At 21.1% G+C, this 21,525-nt stretch overlaps 7 protein-coding genes across 7 annotated transcripts; 3 read left to right on the plus strand and 4 right to left on the minus strand.

Moving 5' to 3' along the window:
• Positions 1-788: 788 nt before the first annotated feature.
• Positions 789-2,398, plus strand: PBANKA_0616700 (NIMA related kinase 4; the record flags this gene model as incomplete). Its single annotated transcript, XM_034563807.1, has 7 exons — positions 789-871; positions 983-1,055; positions 1,191-1,284; positions 1,377-1,511; positions 1,614-1,891; positions 1,988-2,107; positions 2,249-2,398. The coding sequence occupies 7 exons, from the start codon at positions 789-791 to the stop codon at positions 2,396-2,398; spliced, it is 933 nt and encodes a 310-aa protein (XP_034420667.1).
• Positions 2,399-4,120: 1,722 nt separating this feature from the next.
• On the plus strand, positions 4,121-6,838 carry PBANKA_0616800 (actin-related protein, putative; the record flags this gene model as incomplete). The annotated part of the gene is made up of 1 exon (XM_034563809.1): positions 4,121-6,838. The coding sequence occupies one exon, from the start codon at positions 4,121-4,123 to the stop codon at positions 6,836-6,838; it is 2,718 nt and encodes a 905-aa protein (XP_034420668.1).
• A 611-nt stretch (positions 6,839-7,449) lies between these two features.
• PBANKA_0616900 (conserved Plasmodium protein, unknown function) lies at positions 7,450-11,472 on the minus strand (the record flags this gene model as incomplete). The annotated part of the gene is made up of 1 exon (XM_034563810.1): positions 7,450-11,472. The coding sequence occupies one exon, from the start codon at positions 11,470-11,472 to the stop codon at positions 7,450-7,452; it is 4,023 nt and encodes a 1,340-aa protein (XP_034420669.1).
• Positions 11,473-12,483: 1,011 nt separating this feature from the next.
• Positions 12,484-13,843, minus strand: PBANKA_0617000 (LEM3/CDC50 family protein, putative; the record flags this gene model as incomplete). The annotated part of the gene is made up of 2 exons (XM_034563811.1): positions 12,484-13,107; positions 13,193-13,843. 2 exons carry the CDS (start codon positions 13,841-13,843, stop codon positions 12,484-12,486), a joined length of 1,275 nt encoding a protein of 424 aa, XP_034420670.1.
• Positions 13,844-15,542: 1,699 nt separating this feature from the next.
• Positions 15,543-16,360, minus strand: PBANKA_0617100 (60S ribosomal protein L11a, putative; the record flags this gene model as incomplete). Its single annotated transcript, XM_034563812.1, has 2 exons — positions 15,543-15,989; positions 16,286-16,360. 2 exons carry the CDS (start codon positions 16,358-16,360, stop codon positions 15,543-15,545), a joined length of 522 nt encoding a protein of 173 aa, XP_034420671.1.
• Positions 16,361-17,665: 1,305 nt separating this feature from the next.
• Positions 17,666-18,582, plus strand: PBANKA_0617200 (40S ribosomal protein S10, putative; the record flags this gene model as incomplete). The annotated part of the gene is made up of 3 exons (XM_034563813.1): positions 17,666-17,750; positions 18,160-18,321; positions 18,416-18,582. The coding sequence occupies 3 exons, from the start codon at positions 17,666-17,668 to the stop codon at positions 18,580-18,582; spliced, it is 414 nt and encodes a 137-aa protein (XP_034420672.1).
• Positions 18,583-19,257: 675 nt separating this feature from the next.
• PBANKA_0617300 (conserved protein, unknown function) lies at positions 19,258-20,736 on the minus strand (the record flags this gene model as incomplete). Its single annotated transcript, XM_034563814.1, has 1 exon — positions 19,258-20,736. One exon carries the CDS (start codon positions 20,734-20,736, stop codon positions 19,258-19,260), a length of 1,479 nt encoding a protein of 492 aa, XP_034420673.1.
• Positions 20,737-21,525: the final 789 nt, after the last annotated feature.

Below are 21,525 nucleotides of genomic sequence, written 5' to 3' on the forward strand. Positions count from 1 at the left end.
GCATTAAAAGTATACCATATTTGGTAACAAAAAAACAATTATTGTAAAATAGAGATATCCAAAAAAAAATTAGTAAAAGAAAAATTCAAGTAAAAAAATTATGAAAATAAAAGAGTCTTTTGAAAGCCGAGCAAAAGTGTTAAAATTGATTAAATATATTTTTTAAAAAAGTGTAAAAAATATATGGGGGTAAGCAAAAGGGAATATACATAATATAAATATAGAAACAACATTTGTGAAATGTAACAACCAATAAGTATATTAAGAAATACTCATTAATAAGAATAAAAAAAAATTTTAGTTCAAAAAAAAAAAATGAAAGATATTTTTTAGTATATACACCTAATATTAGGAAACGCCATAAACTTTATCATCAAATCGCTACACCGCTTTTTAGGAAAAAAAAATATAATAAATAGAAAGTATGGAAAATGGACAAAAAAAAAAAATCATAAACTTAATATTATGACTGAAAAATATTTTTTAATAAATTTATATACAAATATGTATACTAATTTTTTTGTATTATACAATAATTAATTTTTACTAAACACAATCTATTTAATCTACAAAATGTAGTATTATTTTTTATTCACCATATTCATTAATTTTCTCTCTCTATATATATGTAACTATAATATACACACAAAAAAAACAGTATATTTCAACATTGTATTTTTATTCCTTGGATTGTGTATTGCTCATTCTTTATTATACATATTCTCACAAAATTTTTTTTTATTAACTAATATAATTTCCTGTAACCTTACAATTTGAAATTCCTAAAGATGAACAAGTATGAAAAAATAAGGGATATAGGAAAAGGGAATTATGGAAATACAATACTCGTTAGAGATAAAAAAAATGATCAGTAATATTTTCATATATATATATACATTTTTAAAGAATAAAAAGTAGCTCTTTTTGCCTAAAATAAAAAATATGGTTGTTTTACTATTTTATTTACTTTTTTTTTCTAAAGTTATGTAATGAAAATAATAAACATTTCTCAAATGTCCCAAAAGGAGAAGAGACAATGTTTAAAGGAAGTCGAAGTATAATCATGAAATTATATTAAGTTAAAAAAGAATAAATATATATGCACACACACATGTATATATATATTCATATAAATATAATTTTCATATATATATATATCCTATAAAATATGTCTTTATCCAATAATTCAGTTATTATCAAAGTTAAATCATCCATTTATTGTAAAATATATTGAAAGCTATATAGAAGGAGAGACACTTAGAATTGTAATGAAGCATTGTAAAGGTGAAGAAATAAAAAATATAATAAAAAAAGAAAAATATAATATTAGTAAAATTTTAACTCTGATTATTTTGTATTTATAATAAAATTTAAAGGTGGCGATCTTTATCATTATATACAAAATAAGAAGAAACAAAATACCCCGATAAAAGAAAAACGTATACTTATATGGTTGACACAAATTTTAACAGCTCTAAAATTTCTTCATTCCAACCATATATTACACAGAGGTTAGTTTTCATATATTTATGTATTCAAAAAAATAATAAAGCATAATATTTTTTACTAATCCATATAAATTGAAAAACATATATTTCTTTTATTTTTGACAGATATGAAATCTTTAAATATATTAATAGATAGCGATAAGAGAGTAAGATTGTGTGATTTTGGAATTTCTAAAGTTTTAGAAAATACGTTAGATTATGCAAATACTTTAATAGGAACCCCATATTATTTAAGTCCTGAATTATGCAAAGATAAAAAATATAGTTGGCCTTCAGATGTATGGGCTATTGGCTGTTTAATTTATGAATTGGCTACATTTAGAACCCCATTTCATTCAACAAAGGGAATTCAACAGTTATGCTATAACATACGATATGCTCCCGTAAGTTTTATTCAGGATATAATTATATATAGAACATTAGTTGCATTTTTATTTTCATAATATATGCACCATATTAATTAACAATTCTATTATTAGATCCCCGATTTACCAAATATTTATTCAAAAGAACTCAACAATATATATAAAAGTATGTTAATAAGAGAGCCCAATTATCGAGTTACTGTTCAGCAATTATTAGTTTCGGATATTGTTCAGGTAATATATATGTATGCTCCTTAAAAAAAAAAAAAATATTCTCAGTAGAAATAAAAACATAGTAACCAATTTTAAATTCATTAAAATTGAAACATATATATTTGTTGATTTGTGTATTTATTATTTTTTAAAATTAATCAGAGACAACTTAAGTTGTTGATTGAAGAAAAAATCAGAGAGAAGCAAAGTATGAAAAAACCTTTAAAAGAAAAACAAACTATAGAAAATGATAACTTAGGAGCAAATGAACAAGAAGTTAAAACATTATTATTGGATATTGTTGATGTTTGATATGTTATTCTTCCACAAAAAAAAAGAATATAATATTACAGTCCATACACAGGCATATATATATATATATATATATATACAAATGATTGATAAAAAATATAAATAACAGTATAGATTTCCAAATTTGCAAATCGAAAAAACTTTCCAGATTTAAGTCATGGAAGAAATTTGGTTCCCATATACAGCATGTGACACTTTATTATATTTTTTTTTGAATTAATAAATATGAAACAAATTAATGTTTTTATATATTGGCTATTTGAATATGTAACTTCGTAAAATTATAATGTGTTGCTAAATTGGGGAAAACATATATTTTTTTTACAATTTCTATACCTATTTGTACAAATAACCTTTTCAGTATATCTGTGTTATCGTTATAATTATTGTAAATTCCATTTAAATGTGTTCTCTTTGCACTTTAAATAAGTTAAGATTATTACTATTGATATTATGGCATATCTGCCATATTTGCCATTTTTCCATATTTTTTTATACATTTATTCGTACAATACACTCACATTTTTATGTATAGAATTATATACCCTACCTCCAGTTTGTTTAAACCAAATAAAACAAAAACTCTCCAACATATAAGTTCCATTTTTTATGAAAATGATAAAACAAACAAATTAGCTATAATGCATACGACATATATAAGAACAGGTGCAAACATTTCCTAAATACTTTTTTCTATTTTAAAATCATATATATATTTTTTAATGTTCTAAAATTGAATGTATATATGTGGAAAATATAGTTTGTTCTTAAATAACTATTCTGAATTTACCAAAAAAAAAAAAATGATATGATATACATATTTTTCGAATGCCCTAAGATTAAAATAAAATATATACAAAATTTCCTTACTATATGTTAAACCGATTTATTTTTATAATTTTATAGAAAAATAATGCAAAATACTTTATAAATGCTACTATTTTACTTCATTTGTTGTTTAATATATGTGTAATTTCTCCATAAATATATATGATGTCTTCATATAAGCAAATTTTCTTTATTTGTATTATTTTTATTTATATTTATGCTTAAATATACAATGATATAATATATTCGCATTTATACAAAAATTTATGCATACATATAAGCAATTAAAACAAAAATTAATCACTGAAAAAGAAGAGAAAAAAAAAAACGAATAAATAATGAACATATTAAAATAATTTTTAATTTATTATTGTGCCAAGATTATACAATAGTTTGTGAAAAACTTTAATCTAGATTTGGATGAACATATACTTTCCGCATGTAGCTATATATATAATATATTAATTTATATTATATACATATGCATTTTTGTTTTTATTTCATTTTAAAATATTATGAATTTAAAACCATTCCCAGTTATCAAGGAGTAGCCAAGTTGTAGTAGCAATGTAGCTATATGTAATTTATTTGTGAAGAACAAATATGCGAAATGGTAAAACGAGAGAAAACAATAAGTTTGTTCATTTAATATTCAGCATTTTACATTGAACATATATATGATATAACAGAGAAGGACCATAGCAAATATCTAAATGATCATAGGAAAATATATAACCAATCAAATAGACTTACACACAAATATACATAATATATATATAAGAAAAAAATAAAGATATGATTAAATTAAATACTGTAAATAATTTTAAAAGCTAGCTAGCTAAAAAAAGTTTTTTTTGGATAAAAAAAAAAAAAAATAGCTAAACTTTCCGAAATATGGCGGCCCCTGTAAATATAGATATGCCTAAATTAATATTGGATAATGGTGGTGGATTAATAAAAGGAGGAATACTTCCAAGTTATTCTCAACTAAATGAATCATCAGTTGATATAGAGCCAAATTTTATTGTACCGAATTGTGTGGGTCAAATAAGAAAAAAAAATATTTTTCACATAAGTGATAGCTGCTATAATATTTGCGAATATTTTTGTCATCGCCCTCATGTAGATGGTTTATTATTAGATTTAGAAATGCAAACAAAAATATGGGAAAAAATATTTTCATGCAAACAAATTGTTGGATATAAAATAAATGATATGGCTATTTGTGTTACTGAATCATATCTAACTCCTGCATATATAAGGCAAGGAGTGATTGAATTGCTATTTGAATATTTTAATTTTGAACAAATAGTTATTGTCTCATCACAAACAATGTTACCATTTTCTTATATTGGTTTAAATTTAGGGCAATATGACATTTTAAACCCTCCGATTTTTAAAAAAGATAATTATTCTTTAAAAAAACAATATGTACCGAGAAAAAGAAGATCTGAAAAAAATAATATTAATAATTTTTATAATAATAAAAATTATAGCCCGAAAAAAATTTTTAACACATCTCGAAACAATTTGAAGAATGAAGAGGATGATTATGATGGGAAAGAAAACAACACAAATTTATTTAATATAAAAAAAGAGAAACATATAAACGAAGAAAATATTGAATATAATTATTATGAATCAAATAATACTGACGAAATAAATAATGTAGTAACACAAGAAATACGAAAAGAACCATATAATGAAGAAAGTAACGAATATATAGAAAATTATGAACAAAATCAATATATTGATGATAATTTATTAATTAATAGACATATTTTTATAAAGAATATAGAATGTTATAATAAATATGCATATGAATTATATATGAATAAATTATACCATGGTGAAAATTGGCAAGAATATTATTTTAATTCTTTTTTTAATAAAAATGTTGTTCAAGAATATAAATGTAACAAACCCCCTAACATTGAATCCTATACAAGCAGTGAAATATATACAGATAACAATAATTCGAATAATAGAGTAAACAATCAACGCTATTCATTTAATAAAAATCATATTAATGTTGTAAATAGATTAAGTAATAATAATTATATAGGAAATAATTTTTTATATCAAGACCCGAGCTTTTTGCTACCTGATAAAATAGATTTATATAAAAATTATTATGATAAAAATTTTAAAGATTTAAATATGTTTAAAGAATATTATAATTCTACATATATAAATGACTTTTATAGTAATTTAATAAATGGTAACTATAATTTATCATTGCGAAATCCTTGTGCATTATATATAGATGTTGGGTTTTCCCATACATATATATTACCATATATTGAATATAAGGTAATTGAATATGCAATTTTAAGAACAAAAGTATCTGCTTCTGTTTTAAACACATATTTGAAAAATACACTTTCCTATAAACATGTTAATTTAGAACATAATGAATTACTTGTTGAAAATATTAAGGAAAGAGCTTGTTATGTTTCGTTAGATTATGAAAAAGATTTAGAAAATGAAAAAAAACGTTTAGAAAAAATTAAAAAACAAAAAATTCAAGATAAACTAGATATGAGATCTGAAATTTTAATGAAGGAATTAGAAGAAGAACGAACAAAAAAAAAAAATGATAAAAATTGTTTTTTTAATGAAGGAAAAAAAGAATATGAACATGATATGGAATCACAAAATGAATCTAAAAATAGGTTCAAAGAAAAAAATATACCAATTGATGAATGTGATCAAGAATATTTAGAAAATAAAACAAAACATTCCAATGGGCTAGTAGCAGCAGAAAAACAATACAAAAGGGTTGACACTATAAATGAAAATGAATTAGTCACATTGGATAAAATAATTGATAATAATAATAATAATAATAATAATGTTAATTATAGTGAAGATAAACAACAAAATAGTTTAAATGGTGTCAGTTTAAACAGATCAGTTAAAAGTAAAATAAATGAAAAAAATGATAATTCAGAAGAAATTAATCAAAGAAAAAGAATTAGTAACAATAATAAAAGAAAAAAAAATAAAATTATAGAACCACACTTATTATATAAATATAAATTACCGGATTATAATAATGCAACAAAACGTGAAATAAATGAAGTATTCGATACATTGAAAAATAACAGTTCGAATGATTGTATATATTTAGAATCCGATTATGATTATAAACAAGAATTTTCTAATTATAAAGAAGAAGATACATTTATAACCGATTTTAATGTCAAAACTCAAAATACACAAAAAAATGATGATATAATTAATCTAACAAATGAAAGAATAGGAATTCCCGAAATATTATTTAATCCTCAAGATATTAATTTAAATCATTGTAGTATTGTCGAATTAATATATAGATGTATATCATTATTGCCAAAAGAAATACAAAAATATTTTCTTTCTCAAATATATATATCAGGTGGGTCTACAAAATTTAAGAACTTTAAACATAGATTATACAAAGAATTAAGAGCTATATTTCCTACAGAATGGGAAATAAATATTTATTCTCACAAAAATAGTTTATATAGTAATTATATAGGTACATATGTTTGGTTGAGTGATCAAAACATTTATAATTATAACTTAATTACAAGACAACAATATTTTAATAATGGAAACAAAACTTAATTTATTATTTTTTTTATAAAATGTATGGGCATATGTATTACATGTGTAAAAAAAAAAAAAAAAAAAAAAAAAAAAATTCACATTATATGAAAATAGCTAGTTTGGATATATTTTCATTTTTTTTTAATTAAAATTTAAATAACGTTATTTTAAATTAAATTATTTTTTCTTATATCTGTCTTAAACATTAAATTGGAAACTAAAACCAAATTGACCAAAATATCGAAATAAAATTGTTTATAATAACAAAAACAAAAAACAAAAAAAAAAAAATATAATTAAGCAAATTGACAATGTAGTCAAATAATAGTCTAATACTCAATTATCGATAATGAAAAACGAATAGTTATCTTTTTTTTATTTCATCATGAAAAATAAAAATAGGAATAATTATTCATCTTTTGAAATGACATTATATATGTCTTTTATATTACCAACTAACCGATTTATGTTTTTCACATTTTGGGCCAATATATATAAATGTGTGAATTTTTTTTCATTTTATTTTGATAAAAATGGGGAACATATAAATTGAAAGATGAAAAGGTGGGTAAATATTTATGTTATTTATAATTAATTTGATGTTGTATCTATTTTGATATTTATGTTATTTATTGATGAATTGTTTCTTCATTTGGATTATCAATTAATGAATCCTTAATCGCAGTTTTTATTAAATTTACAATATTTTTTTGATATTCTTCCCCTTGATTTAATTCTACAAAATTTTCAGTAATATCATATAGATTAAAATCCATAATTTTTATTTTAATCATATTTGATTTAGGATTATTTGAAGTATAGAAATCGTCATATTTTGTAAATGGTATTAAATTTTTAAATATGGTTTGTGTGTTTGATCCTTGTATTTGTTTTAATGTTAAATTATTTTCAGATAAAAAATTAAAATTAAATAAATCACTTTCAATTGGAATAAGAGCAGTGTAAATATATATTGTATCAAAGATATTTCTTGTATAATTATAATTGTTTTTTTCTAAATTTAATTGAATAATATATAATAAATTATTATATAAATCATAAAGAAATTTCTCATTTTTTTTTTCATAATTAATTAGTATACCTTTAATATAAGGTGGAATAATATATCTTTTATCTATATATTCATAAAAATATATTTTTTTCATATTATATGCAACATTGCTTTCTACAGTATTTGTTGATTTATGATATTCCATTTCTTTTTTTAAAGAATCAAAATATTCTTTTTGAATTTTTTCAATTATAATATTATTATCTATTTCTGATAAAGGTAGAATTTCAATATTATCATCAAATGACGATTTTATAACTGTGTAAACATTTATAGTATCATTATTTTTGTTTTGATTAAATATAGTGTCATTATTTTTGTTTTGATTAAATATAGTGTCATTATTTTTGTTTTGGTTAAATATAGTATCATTATTTTTGTTTTGATATTCTTTGCCATGTTTATAAAAATTATATTTTAAAACATTATTTTCTGGAGCCAAGCATCCATCATTTGTACATATATATTTAGTTAAGTATTGATAAAACATTTTTTCATTTAATGATGTAAATATACAAAACGAATTAAAACTTGTTAATTTATTTTTATCATTTTTTTCAACTTGATCAATATATAACGAATCTTGATGTGTGTTGTTTTTCCCATTTTTTCCAACATTAATTTCATCTATAAAATTTGTTGAATTACCTCGATTTGAAATATCAGAAAAAATATAATCTCGATCTTCATTTTTCCATGCATTTTCTTCATTATTTTGATCATTTATTAAATTTATATTTTCTTGATCATTCATTGAACTGCTAAAAATACTTGCCCATTCATTTTGTTCATACCTATTATTATTGTTGTTATTATTTTCATTTTTGTTATTTATTTTTTTCGAATATTCATTTTGCTTGTTATTTTTGGAAATATCCTGATTTAATTTCATTCGATAATTCTTAAAGTTATTTTTTAATAAAGCTATAAAATTATTATTGTGTGTAAAGAAGATTGGAATATATTTAAATATTTGTTCACTTTTATTTATTATTATATTATTTAAAGATATATAAAAAGGTAAATTATTGTGATCGAAAAATGCATTTTTTTGTGAAATTGGATAAAAAGAATATTCTATTTCTATTTTATTTATTCTATATTGATGAATATTGTTTTTTAAATAATCTAAAACGTTTAAATAAAAAATCGGAGTAGTATCATTATTAATGTCAATCTTTTTCAAATGCTCTATATTTACATCAATTTTTATGTTAAATTTATTATTATCGTTAATATAAAAATTAAAAAATAAATAAATATATTGAATATTTTTATATTTACATTCTGTTTTATTTTCTTCTTTGTTGACATTTGAAGAAAAACTAACTTGCGATTTTGATATGCCTCCTTTTTTTATTTCATCAGAGATATTATCATTTTTACAAATTAAATTATATAATGGGTTTGGATGTATTTCAATATATAACTCGCTTAATACTATTGGCGTTTTAAATTTTATAAATCCTTTTTTTGATAATAATAATATTCCATTGTTATTTGTTATAATATCTTTTATTATATAATCACGTTCTGATTTTTCTTCTAAATTATTTATATACAAATTTAATTCCTTCATTCTTTTAAATCGTTTAGAAGCCTCGACATTAGGGTTTAACACTTTTTCCATGATGTATATTTTGCTTTTTTTTTTTCCATTGGCATTTGAGCTAATAAATTTGTTAATACAATCATTATCATTATTGATACACCTTTTTGTGGTTTCAATTGGGTTAGTAAAATATTTCTCACTATTTCGATATTCCCCATAAATGTAATTATGCTTATCGTCTTTTTGTTCATATTTTTTTTTAATTTCTTTGCCAATACTCTTTACTTTTTTGGAAATGCCATAACTCCAAACCCCACCCAAAATAATATCGTCTTTTATTTTATTGTCAAAATAAATATGTTTTGAAATATAATTACTATCATAACAAATGTTTATATTAAAAAAAAAATCTAATAACATTTTATTTTTATACATATTTATAGGAGCCATCATTTTGCACACACCAATAAAATCGGTATGTAATTTGTAAATATATTTATTATATTTATAATCATAATTTTTTAAATTATGCAAAATATTTGTTGAAAGCATAGATAATTTTGATTTATTGAAATTTTTATTTTTCCATTTTTCGTATAATGTATAATCAGAAAATTTTAAACTTTTTTTTTCTCTATTTTTATTTACATAAAATATAAATTCAAGATTTTCCATATATCTAAAAAAAATACATGTATATTCTTGTTCATATTTTACTAATTCATTATTTCCATATTTATATTTTGTTAATTGTTTTCTAAATATAATTTTTTTTAATGTACCACTTTTTAAGCTATTTTTAAAAAAATGATCAAAATTTAAATATTTTTTTTTTTTTTCCTTTGTACATATCCCAATATTTAATTTTTTATTATTCATAAGAACATGTTCAAAGTCGGTTTCTTCATTTATTTGATATTCTTTAAAAATTTTATTAATAGACAAGTTTAAATCTGAATTATTTTTTAAATCAAAACTTGTGTGATATTCATTTGCTTTACTACTACTATTATTATCATCAAAATCTATGTTATTTATTTTCTCCAAATTTTCAACATCATTATATCTATATAAATCTTTTGTCTTTTCCTCAGGGATTATGCTACTAGATGTTGTGTTTTCCAAAATGCTTTCCTTTAAATGATTTTTAAGGTTTTTCACTTTTGTTTGTGTGTCAAAAGCATAATTTTTTAAGCTATTTATTTTGTCATTTTTTCTAATTTGGTCATAATTATATAAAAGATAATTATTCTGTTCGTTGTTCTGATCGTTATTATTATTTATGTTTTCGTTTGTTTTATCTTCCTTTAAAAATATGTAATTAAATCTATTTCCATTCCATATATTTTCAAAAAAATTATTAAAATTGATTTCATCAATTGCTAAAGATAAAGGTTCTATAAATGAATAAGTTTTAAGATCATCTATATGTTCCCCTAAACGGGATCCTTTAATTTTATGTTTACTGTTTTCATTTATTTGATATGATTGATTTAAAATATATGTCTTATTAATATCTATAAAATAGGATGGATATATTAATTGGTTAAAATTATTGGTTTTATTTTTATTAATTTTTTTAAAAAAAAAAGAAACATTATCTAATATAAAATTAACAGAATTATAAAATATATTATAATTGTTTTTATTTTTATATATTTTGCATTCTTCTTTTTTTATTTCTAAATCTATATTAATACTTTTATTATCATTTAATGTGGTAAAATAAAATGGGTTTCTGTGCATGTAAGCAACCTTTTCATTATTATGATTTTCCAAAACATCATTTATATTTTGAGAAAAAATATATTTATCTTTATTTATATTATGACATGAATTATCATCATCACTTGAACAATGTGGTGTTTTTAATTTTTTGTTTGTTACTTTTGTAGGTAAAATGAAAATATTATCCCTAACATTTTCAACAAATATATCTGTTAGCGATGGATGAACAATAAGATTACATGATGTTTTGTTAAATATGTAAAAACTTGAAATTAAAAATATAAATACAATTGCTAACATTGTGCATAGAATAAAAGCGTAACAAATCAAGAAAAGGAAAGTATATATTTATCATTTTTATCAAAACTTTGTATTGCTTTATTTGATTTAACTTTTCACATTTTGAAGTTTGCAGAAAAATGGAGAAATCATAAGTGTCAATATTAAACCCTGAAATCTTGACTCCTTTATGTAATGTATATAAAACTGTGAATTTCTGAGTTTATGTGCTATCTATTTATATATCAGTATATCTATTGTTTTATTTTACACCTTATTTAATTACAACTTTTGATAAATCAACGTATTTTTTTTTTTTTACAAACCCCTTACCATTGCAAACAATTTATATACACAATATGCAATTGTAAGCGAAATTAAAATAATAAACGGACTAATATCTATACTGGAAAAGAATGAAAAAAAATGGAAAAATATTATGAATATGAATCCTAATTCTACAATATTAAAATCATCGATTTTTTTTCACTTAATAATTGTATCTTGGCAAGGAAATACTAAATTGACTATTAAAATTAAATGCATGAATTATTTGTACAAAATCAAGCACATAATATTCATTTCAAATTTTTATTTATTTAAAATTATTCATAATGAAAAATTATTAGCACATGTAGCTATTTTTTATTTCAATTTTTTTTTTTTTTGAAAAAAATAAATTTACTAGAAAAATTATTAATATATGAAAAAACTCACATATAATTAATTAGGGTATAAAAAAAAAAAATATATATTATCACAAAAAAACAAAACCAAATATTGTGTAATTACAAATATATATTTTTATTATTGATATAGACCATTATCCAATTAATCATTTATTTGATTTTACATGTTCATAACATATGTGCAATTATTTCCATTCTGACTAAAGCTTGAATAGAAAAAAAGGACTAAAGAAAATGCACATATTTCCTAAGTTTGTAGAAATATTGCATAATCCTATATATCTTTCTTGTTTTTTAGGAATATATTTTTTCCTAATTCGTTCTTTTTTTTTTTTTTTTGAAATTATATATGGCCCATAATTCGAGGCTGAGTAATTTGATTATAAATAAGACATAATGTAATAAAAAAAGAAAAAATTCCAATTACTAAATATAAAATTCCAATGGAATTAGATTTTTCATTTACAAATACAGAAACTTCTGCTATTACAAAAAATTTTTTTCCATTAAATTTTGAAACAGGGAAATTATTTTTTATATTAACATATATTGGCAAACTTAATTCAATATTTAATTTTGCATATTTTTTTCTGAAATTTGAAAGTGCAGCTGTTTTCATCCATACTATAAAATGAGAATTTTCGACTCCATATCCATTTTCATCATTCATATTAAAAGTATCAACATATTGTTTATCTGTTAACCAAAAATATACACTTTCTTTATACATATTCATTTCTTTTTCGGATGGGTTTTTAAATTTATTATAATCACTATTCCATATAATAGCTTCTTTTGATTCATCAATTTTTATTTTTTCTTTTAAATTAACATCTTTATATAAAGTAAATGTATCATTAAATACACTCCTTGCTACTAATCCACATGGATGCAAAATCTTTCCTTCTTTATTTGTTATAATTGGAAAACATTGTGAAATATCACTTGGGTTTGTATATACAACTCCCTAAAAATTTTGGTCAAAAAATGAAATAAAATGTGGAAATAGGGAAAAAAAATGAACAGACATATTTGTACAATCTATAACTAACCATTAATTGATTTTGCGATTTAGATATTAGATATTTTTTGTGATTTTGATAAAAATTGTGTAATTCATAATAAATATATGAATTTATTTTAAATGGTCTTTTGGGACCTTTACAAAAAGATTCATTAACTTCTATAACTAATGAATCATCAGTTATATGATCATATGGAATTTTACATTCTTTTCTGTTATATGATAAAATAATAAATATCAATCCTATTATTATAAAAACAATTGATATAGATAAATAAGTTATAATCAAACATAAGGGTGTCCAACTTCGTTGTTTTGCTTTTAATTCTTGTTGTTTAATCTTTTCAATAATCGACGATTTTTTTCTCTGTCTTTTTTCTTTCTGAACGTTACTAAATTCACTATGCAAAACTTCTGCTTTCATATTTTCGTTATCATATTTTTCCATTCCATTTTTATAAATATAGTTGTTTAAATATTCCTCAATAGACTCATTTTTTGATATTATATTATTATTTTTACCTATAATATTTTTTTGAAACGCATTTTCAGATTTTAAATTATCGTAATGAATGATATTCTGGTTCCCTGTTTGACTTTTACTATTATTTGGTAAAACATGTTTGCTGCCTTTTACATATATTTTAGCTTTTTTTTCTTTTTCTTTTTTTCCTTCCATATTATGTACATTTTTTTTTTATGATCCAAAACTAAAATATATTTATATATATTAAATGGAAAAATTGTTTATGCTCATATTACTATATATTATCACATTTTAACATAGTTACAATCTTTTAAATATTTGAAAAATATTAATATATATATACGTTTATGTTCATGTAAATTGGGGAGAATTAAATATCTATATATAAAGGGGTAGTATTGTTTTTATTGTAGAAAAATATTTTTTCAAAAAAAAAAAACAAGACTAATATAAAAAATATATTTAATGTATTTACTACAATATACAAATATTATTAATAGAGTAGACAAATTATTTTTTTTTTTTCCGAATAACAAATAGTATATATAAATCAGTAAACATACCTATGAAATGTTGACTATAAAAAAATATAATCACGATTTTGAATTAATTATATCACATTCACACATATATGTATATATATATACATGTCTATGATGTATATATAGAATGATATCATGAAACTTTATTTTTAAAAAATTATATAGGAATTAAAATTAAAAGAAAATCAGTATTATATATATGGACACATATAAAAAATTATATTTATAGTAATCATTTGTTCTGTTTTTTTTTTTTTTATCATTTTCCAATAATATTCATATGCGTTAAAAAAAATATGCTTATTTTGTTCTTAAACACAGTAAATAAATTAACATGTATTTATTTTGTAGTATGTTTTTTAATATCTTATAACATTAGAATGACCATTTATTTATAGATATGTGTGCATGGTTATATATAGGGTGGAAACAATAGAGAAATTAAGATTTGTTTAGTGTTATGCAAAAATTTCAAGAAAAAATTCAAGAATTTCAATAAAAACTTACAATTAAATTTCCAATTTAAACTTCTGCTTATCCCTACTATTTTTAGAGTGAATTGAAAAAAAATGAAACAACAGCTTGCACATATAAATGCACACACAAATTGCTTATTTTTTAAAATAAAAAAAAAATAAACTCAAAATATATTCGGAATATATACCCTCTAACATATTATATATGTAGACAAGATAATGATAATAAAATTTTCACCTATTTATTTAGTGTCGGTTTTTTTAACTTTGTTGACTATTTTTTTTTATATACAATAAAATCTTTTAATTTTTCTAAAATGGGGAAAATACGAAATATGAAATATACTCCTAATTTAACTATTCCAATTTTATGAAAAAATGATCAAGAAATTTTATCAAAAATATAGCTTATAAAATAGTGGAAATGTTATATATTTTTTTTGAACTTAAAGATTTATATATATTTTTGAATAAATATCAGAGTCTAAAATATACATGTACAAATATATATAAAATTATATTTCATAGAAAATATGAACAAAAAGATTTTTGTTTTTTTGTATGTTTATATAAACAATAAATAAAAGTGTTGTTACATATATATGTACATAATATATACACATATATTTTTTTATTCACGATAAAATTTTTATTTACACATAAAAATTTACAAGTTTAAATACGTTCATATATATATATATATATATATATATGCGTTATTGTAGTTCCTATCTATATCAGTTAATATTTTAGTTTTTTTTTTCTCTCAATTTATTAGAAATAAAAATAGTGAAATATCTTAAATGCCTATTCTTTAATTATGAATAACTATATCTTATACATATCATATATGCACATTTTGTTAATTCTTATTTATTTTAATAATATCCCATCAAATTTGGTTTGAAACCATTTCATTGCATCTTCTTTTGTTACTTTGTGTGTTTTTGAAATAGTTGATCTTTTTCTTCTTCTACGTGTAACTCTATATCCAGGTCTAGATAAATGTACATAAAAATCCATTCCATATATACCAGTAGATGGGTCGTATTTAATTCCAAGGTCAATGTGTTCTTGAATACCGAATCCAAAGTTACCAGTATCTGAAAAATTTTTTCTTCGTAATTCATATTCTTTAACTTTTAATCCTTTTTCTAAAATTTCTAAAGCTTTTTTCCCTCGAACTGTTACAAAACACGATATTTTTTCATTTCTTCTAACACCAAAAGATCGAATTGTAAATCGGCATTTTCCGAAAATTGGTTTTTGTTCAGTCAATTGTTCTAAAACTCTTGCCGCTCTTGTTAGTCTATCACCAGACTAAAAAAAAAAAAAAAAAAATATAAATATATAAAAAAAAAAAAAAAATAAAAGCAGAAAAAAAAAAAAAAATATTATTAAAGATATGTAGTATAAATGATGTGAATAAACATTTTATTAAGAGCAAGGGTATATAAATAGAGAAATACAAAAGTGAAGTTCCTTAATACGCTTAAGAAAACGCAGTCATATTATTTTCATATGGATATGACACATTCATGTAGCAGTTAAAATAACTATGAACTTTTTAATTATCATTATTTTAAGCATATTCAAAAAAAAACATTTTATCTTACTTCTCCCACACAAATATTGAGAATCAACTTGTTTACTTTAATTTCTCTCATAACATTATCTTCTTTTTTTTCCATTTTTGCTAATTTTTCAAAAAAAAAAAATAGTATTATATATTTTATTTTGATTTTTATAACTTTTTATGATTTAAAAAAATGTTATATAAAAAATAGGAGAAAATAAAAAGTATTAAAATATTATATTTATGTAATATATGCTTTTCTGAAATTCCATATCATTCAAATGCTATGAATAACTTATTGTTATTTAATTTGTTTTTTCTTTTTTTTTATTTTAGAAAACCATCATATATAATATTATGATGCAATATTATATATATTTTTTCTTCTTTGACGATTTTGTAAATAACTGCACTGTTTTTATTTATATCATATAATAAAATAAAAATATTGAATTATTAAGCATAATTATTTATCCCTTTACTGTTATATATATTTATAACGGAAACATAAAATAAATATATATACTACCCCATTATTTATAATTATTTTTATATAGGCAAATATATAAACATTACACTTGTATATAGTTATTCACTGCTTTGTGCTTATATGTATAGTATATAGGTTGAAATGTTTACTAAAATATTTCCTACTAAATCCAGTACTATTTTGTAAACAAAAATGTAAGCCCTATTTTATATGATGTATGTATGTATATATATATAAATCAAATTTACAAGGAAAAAATGGAAGCGATAATTAAAATTGATGGGGAAAGGGGTGGACCGACATCATCATTTGTTCGTAATTTATAGTACTATTTTTATAAAGGATATAAATAAAATAAAATAAGGGGGAATGAAAAAAAAATTATATGTATATAATAAGCACATTATATATAATACAGTATAACACTATATATACTGTTTTTTATTATTAATTTTTCATAAAAAAATTGCCAATAATATATTTTCGATATTGACTGTATTTTCCCTTAATGCAACTAGAGCACAATGCAATTATATTATGACCTTTGGTTTTTTATTGTGGCATACATAAAATTATATTTATATCCATAAATATAATAAAGCATTTTTCCGTTTTATAAAAATAGAAAAATTGATCACTATATATTAATATTATCACATAAAAAAATTGGATATTATTATTAATTGAATTATATATATGGAAAGCAATAAAATGCTATCTTTTTTCATTTGTATATATGCATAAAAAATGACATAAAAATTATTAACGATATTTTCAAGATAAAATTCGAAAAGAAATAGAATTATCATAAATAAAAAAAAAATAAGTTAAACAATTGCTTACATTATTATTATCATTATAATTAGTAGTATTTATTTTAAAAAAAAAGCATTTGAATAAATCAAATTGTTTTATTTCATTCTATTTAAAATGGATAAAAAAACTCTTCCACATCATAAATACAGTTATATCCCAAAACAAAACAGAAAACTCATTTATGAGTATTTGTTTAAAGGTAGGCTTAATATATTTTATACATATATGATAATTTAATGCATTAATTGGCGATTTATGTATAGTATACATTTTTGTATTAATTTTTATTTAACATGATCAGTACATACTTTATAATATATTGCTTAGTCATAAGTATTATTGCTTGTTCATACATATATCCTTCATTTTGTATATATTTCCTTGCCTGTTCATAAAATTATGCGTAAAATGCTTAGTATTATTTAAACATTTGTATACACCACTAATAGTAGCTATACAAATGCGCACAAATATATTATTTTTAAGTATAAACCTATATGACATGCAAAAGGCTTTAATTATTACGCCTTTTCCTGTATCTATTTTATATATATATATATAGATATTTATATTAATGATTTTGCAATGTTTTTTGTGGCTAATTGTAGAGGGTGTTATTGTCGTTGAAAAGGATGCTAAAATACCAAGACATCCCCATTTGAATATTCCCAATTTACATATAATGATGACGTTGAAATCATTAAAAAGCAGGAAATATGTTGAAGAAAAATATAACTGGAAACACCAATATTTTATATTAAACAATGAGGGTAAGCTTTCCTGAAGATGGATATTTTTTGTTTTTCCTTTTGACCTTGTATATATTACAAAAACATTTAATAATTTTTTTTTTTTTCTTTGAAGGTATCGAATTTTTGAGAGAATTTTTACATTTACCACCTTCGATTTTCCCAGCTACTTTATCCAAAAAAACTATTAATAGAGCTCCAAAAATTGATGATGAATTTTCAAGGGAATTAAGACAACCAATGGGAAGAGGAAGAATGTATGACAAAAGAAATTTCGATTAATATATATATATGCCTTTTTTTCTTCGCATAAATATTTCATTTTACCTAGTATGTAATTTATACTTAACTATTATTTTTTTTTCTTAATTTATACAAATTTTTAATTATAACTTTATATTTTCGTAATATATAGTTCTTTTATATAAAAAAAAATAACATGAGTTATGTTTAAAAGAAAAATTTAATATATCATACACATGAATTATGTGTATGCTTATATAAAATAAAATTGTTAAATGTGACAATTCCTGTAATAATAATGATATTTAGCTAAAATGAAAAAAAAATACCATTGCCCATTTTGTATTAATGGGAATAATGTTTTTGTTTGATTAAGTTTATATAGCACATGAAAAGAAAGGCGTGAAAAATAAACATAACATTTATCATGATCCCACATTTACATTATGTTTATTTCGCTGTTAATACGAAGAATTTTTGCAAACGAGGAAATGAGGGGGCGAATTTTACAAAAAAAACAAAATAAGTGATATTTGATACATACGTATATAAAAAAATATATTCTTGAATGTAGAACAAAACAATGAAAAAATTGTTATGAAATGTGTATTTATTAAATTGAAAAAATAAGCCAATTTTTCCATAAAGATTAAAAAAAAGGAGGATCATATATATAGACAATAATGATTTTTTTTTGCTTTCAAAGGGATGTGATTACTTTTTTTTTTTTTTTTTGCGTTTTTTCTTTTCATCTGTTCCAGCGTCTTTTTGGTGATTTGCTGATATGGGTGATATTTTTCCTGATAGTATGTTTTCCCTTTTTTGTTTCCTTTTAAGATATTTATTATCAATCATTTTTTTAATTTTGGATTGAATAATTTTATAATTTTCTTTTTTTTTTTCCATATATTTTTTAAAATAGGTTGGTAATTGTATATCGTAAAATTTCATTAGTGATTTTTTTGTTTGCTCAGAAAATAATTTTCTTTGCTTTTTATATTCAGAATTTTCGCTAATCATATTTTGTCTCATTTTATTATAATTAACAGCTTCTTTATATGCTTTATCATATTCTTTTTCGTTAAAATTGTTATAATATTCTTCTGCTTTTTTATTAAGGATGATATATAAATAATCTGGTCTAATTCCTTCTAAATAGTCTCTGTTTTTTATTTCATTTTTTATAGATTCAAGCTTTAGAAATGCATAAGACCTCTTCAGAATATCATCATTTTCATCATTATATTTATTATTCTTCGATATCTTAGTGAATAAATCGCTATTTTCATTAGTGATAATAATATTACCTGACTTTGCAATATTTAAAAAATCAAAAAACATTCGTAATATAGATGGATGTATTCCTTGACTGTTTATTTCTTTATTAACTCTTCTAATAGTTATTGGAAGTGTCGTTTCATCGTTTTCTAAAATTTTATATATTCTATCATGATTTTCCGGGGATGTAACTGGTGATACTTCTTTAAGTTCCCGTATTTCTACCCATTGTTTCCATAACAATTCTTTTTCAAATTTAAATATTTGCGTATATGATGGCATATAGAATTTAAATTTATATTCTAATTTATAACAAAAATCAGCATATGTTATTTCAGGAGCATTTCCAAATAATTTGCTTATAAATAATTTTGGAGTTAAGGAATGTGAACATATAGGTTTAAATGGATCAGATATTTTTCCAATTATTTTTAACAATTCATATTTAACAGGGTGTATAAAATTAAATGGTAATTCATAACCTTTTAAAAATTCTTTTTTTATTTTATCTTTTAATATCATAAATGGTTCTTTTTCTATATTATATAATAAAGGTAATTTTATTGGGTAATCTTCTATAAGCTCTTCGATAATTTTATATTTTGATGACGATTTAAATTCGTTTTTATATGCTTTATTTCTTTCATTTTCTTCTTTTTTTCTTTTATTTATTATTATTTTTGTTTTTAATTGGTTACTTTTTTTTTGAGCTGGCTTTGAAACATATATTTTATGTAACTTTGTTTTATTATTTACATAATGTTTATTGTCTATGAAAAAACATGAGCATTCAAAGTTACCTTTTTCTATAATATACAAAATTACAATTCCTAATATTATCCACACAATTATTCTATTCATTTGGTGGATTATTTTTTGTTCCTTTACTTCCGTATTGTTTCCATTCTTCGCCATATCTCCTTTGTTTTATCTTTTCAATTTTAATTTTTATTATGATTATGTTATGGGTGTGTTCCGTTTATTCCCATTTTTATCATTTCCTTCGGTCTTGACGTGGATACATACATACGTATATACACATACATATATAAATACATATATGTGTGCACTTTTTTATGTTTTATTGCAATCGAGTTGCTATATGGAGAGGTGCCCACAAAATGGGTTTGTTTATTTCGTTAATCTTAGAATAACCATCAAATAATATTTACAATTTTCGTGTTGGAATGTTTATTTTTTATTCTGTGTTTTTATTGTTCATTTCAGCGAATGTTTATTTGTTAGATCCATTCCCCTATCAATATATTTCAAATCCCTATTACACACAGAACTTCCTTTACTACTTTATTATATATTTTATTTTGTTTTACCTTTTAATATATTTACCAATTTGTATAAAACTCTAAGATTATATATTTCATCTATTTATTTTTTTTTATAAAAACGGGGGAAAATACGATTAAATAGTTGCTATACAATTAATTTTTTTTTTTTTGTCATTTCCTTTGGCTTACTATTTTAGAATATATTTCGAATTTACGTCGGATCAAAATTGAAATATTATTTAGCCCCCTCTCTTCAATTTTATGAAGTTATTTTGTTTGTTTATATGCTGTTACTTATTGTTCACTTTTTAATTTCAAGTTTAAAATTTAGACGATATTTATTATTTTTTTTTTAATTTGTTAAAAAAAAATTCATTTTTTTTCTTTTTTTCCGATTTTTCCATCTGCATTTCACAAT

The sequence above is a fragment of the Plasmodium berghei genome (assembly GCF_900002375.2).
Source record: "Plasmodium berghei ANKA genome assembly, chromosome: 6".
Lineage (NCBI taxonomy): Eukaryota > Apicomplexa > Aconoidasida > Haemosporida > Plasmodiidae > Plasmodium > Plasmodium berghei.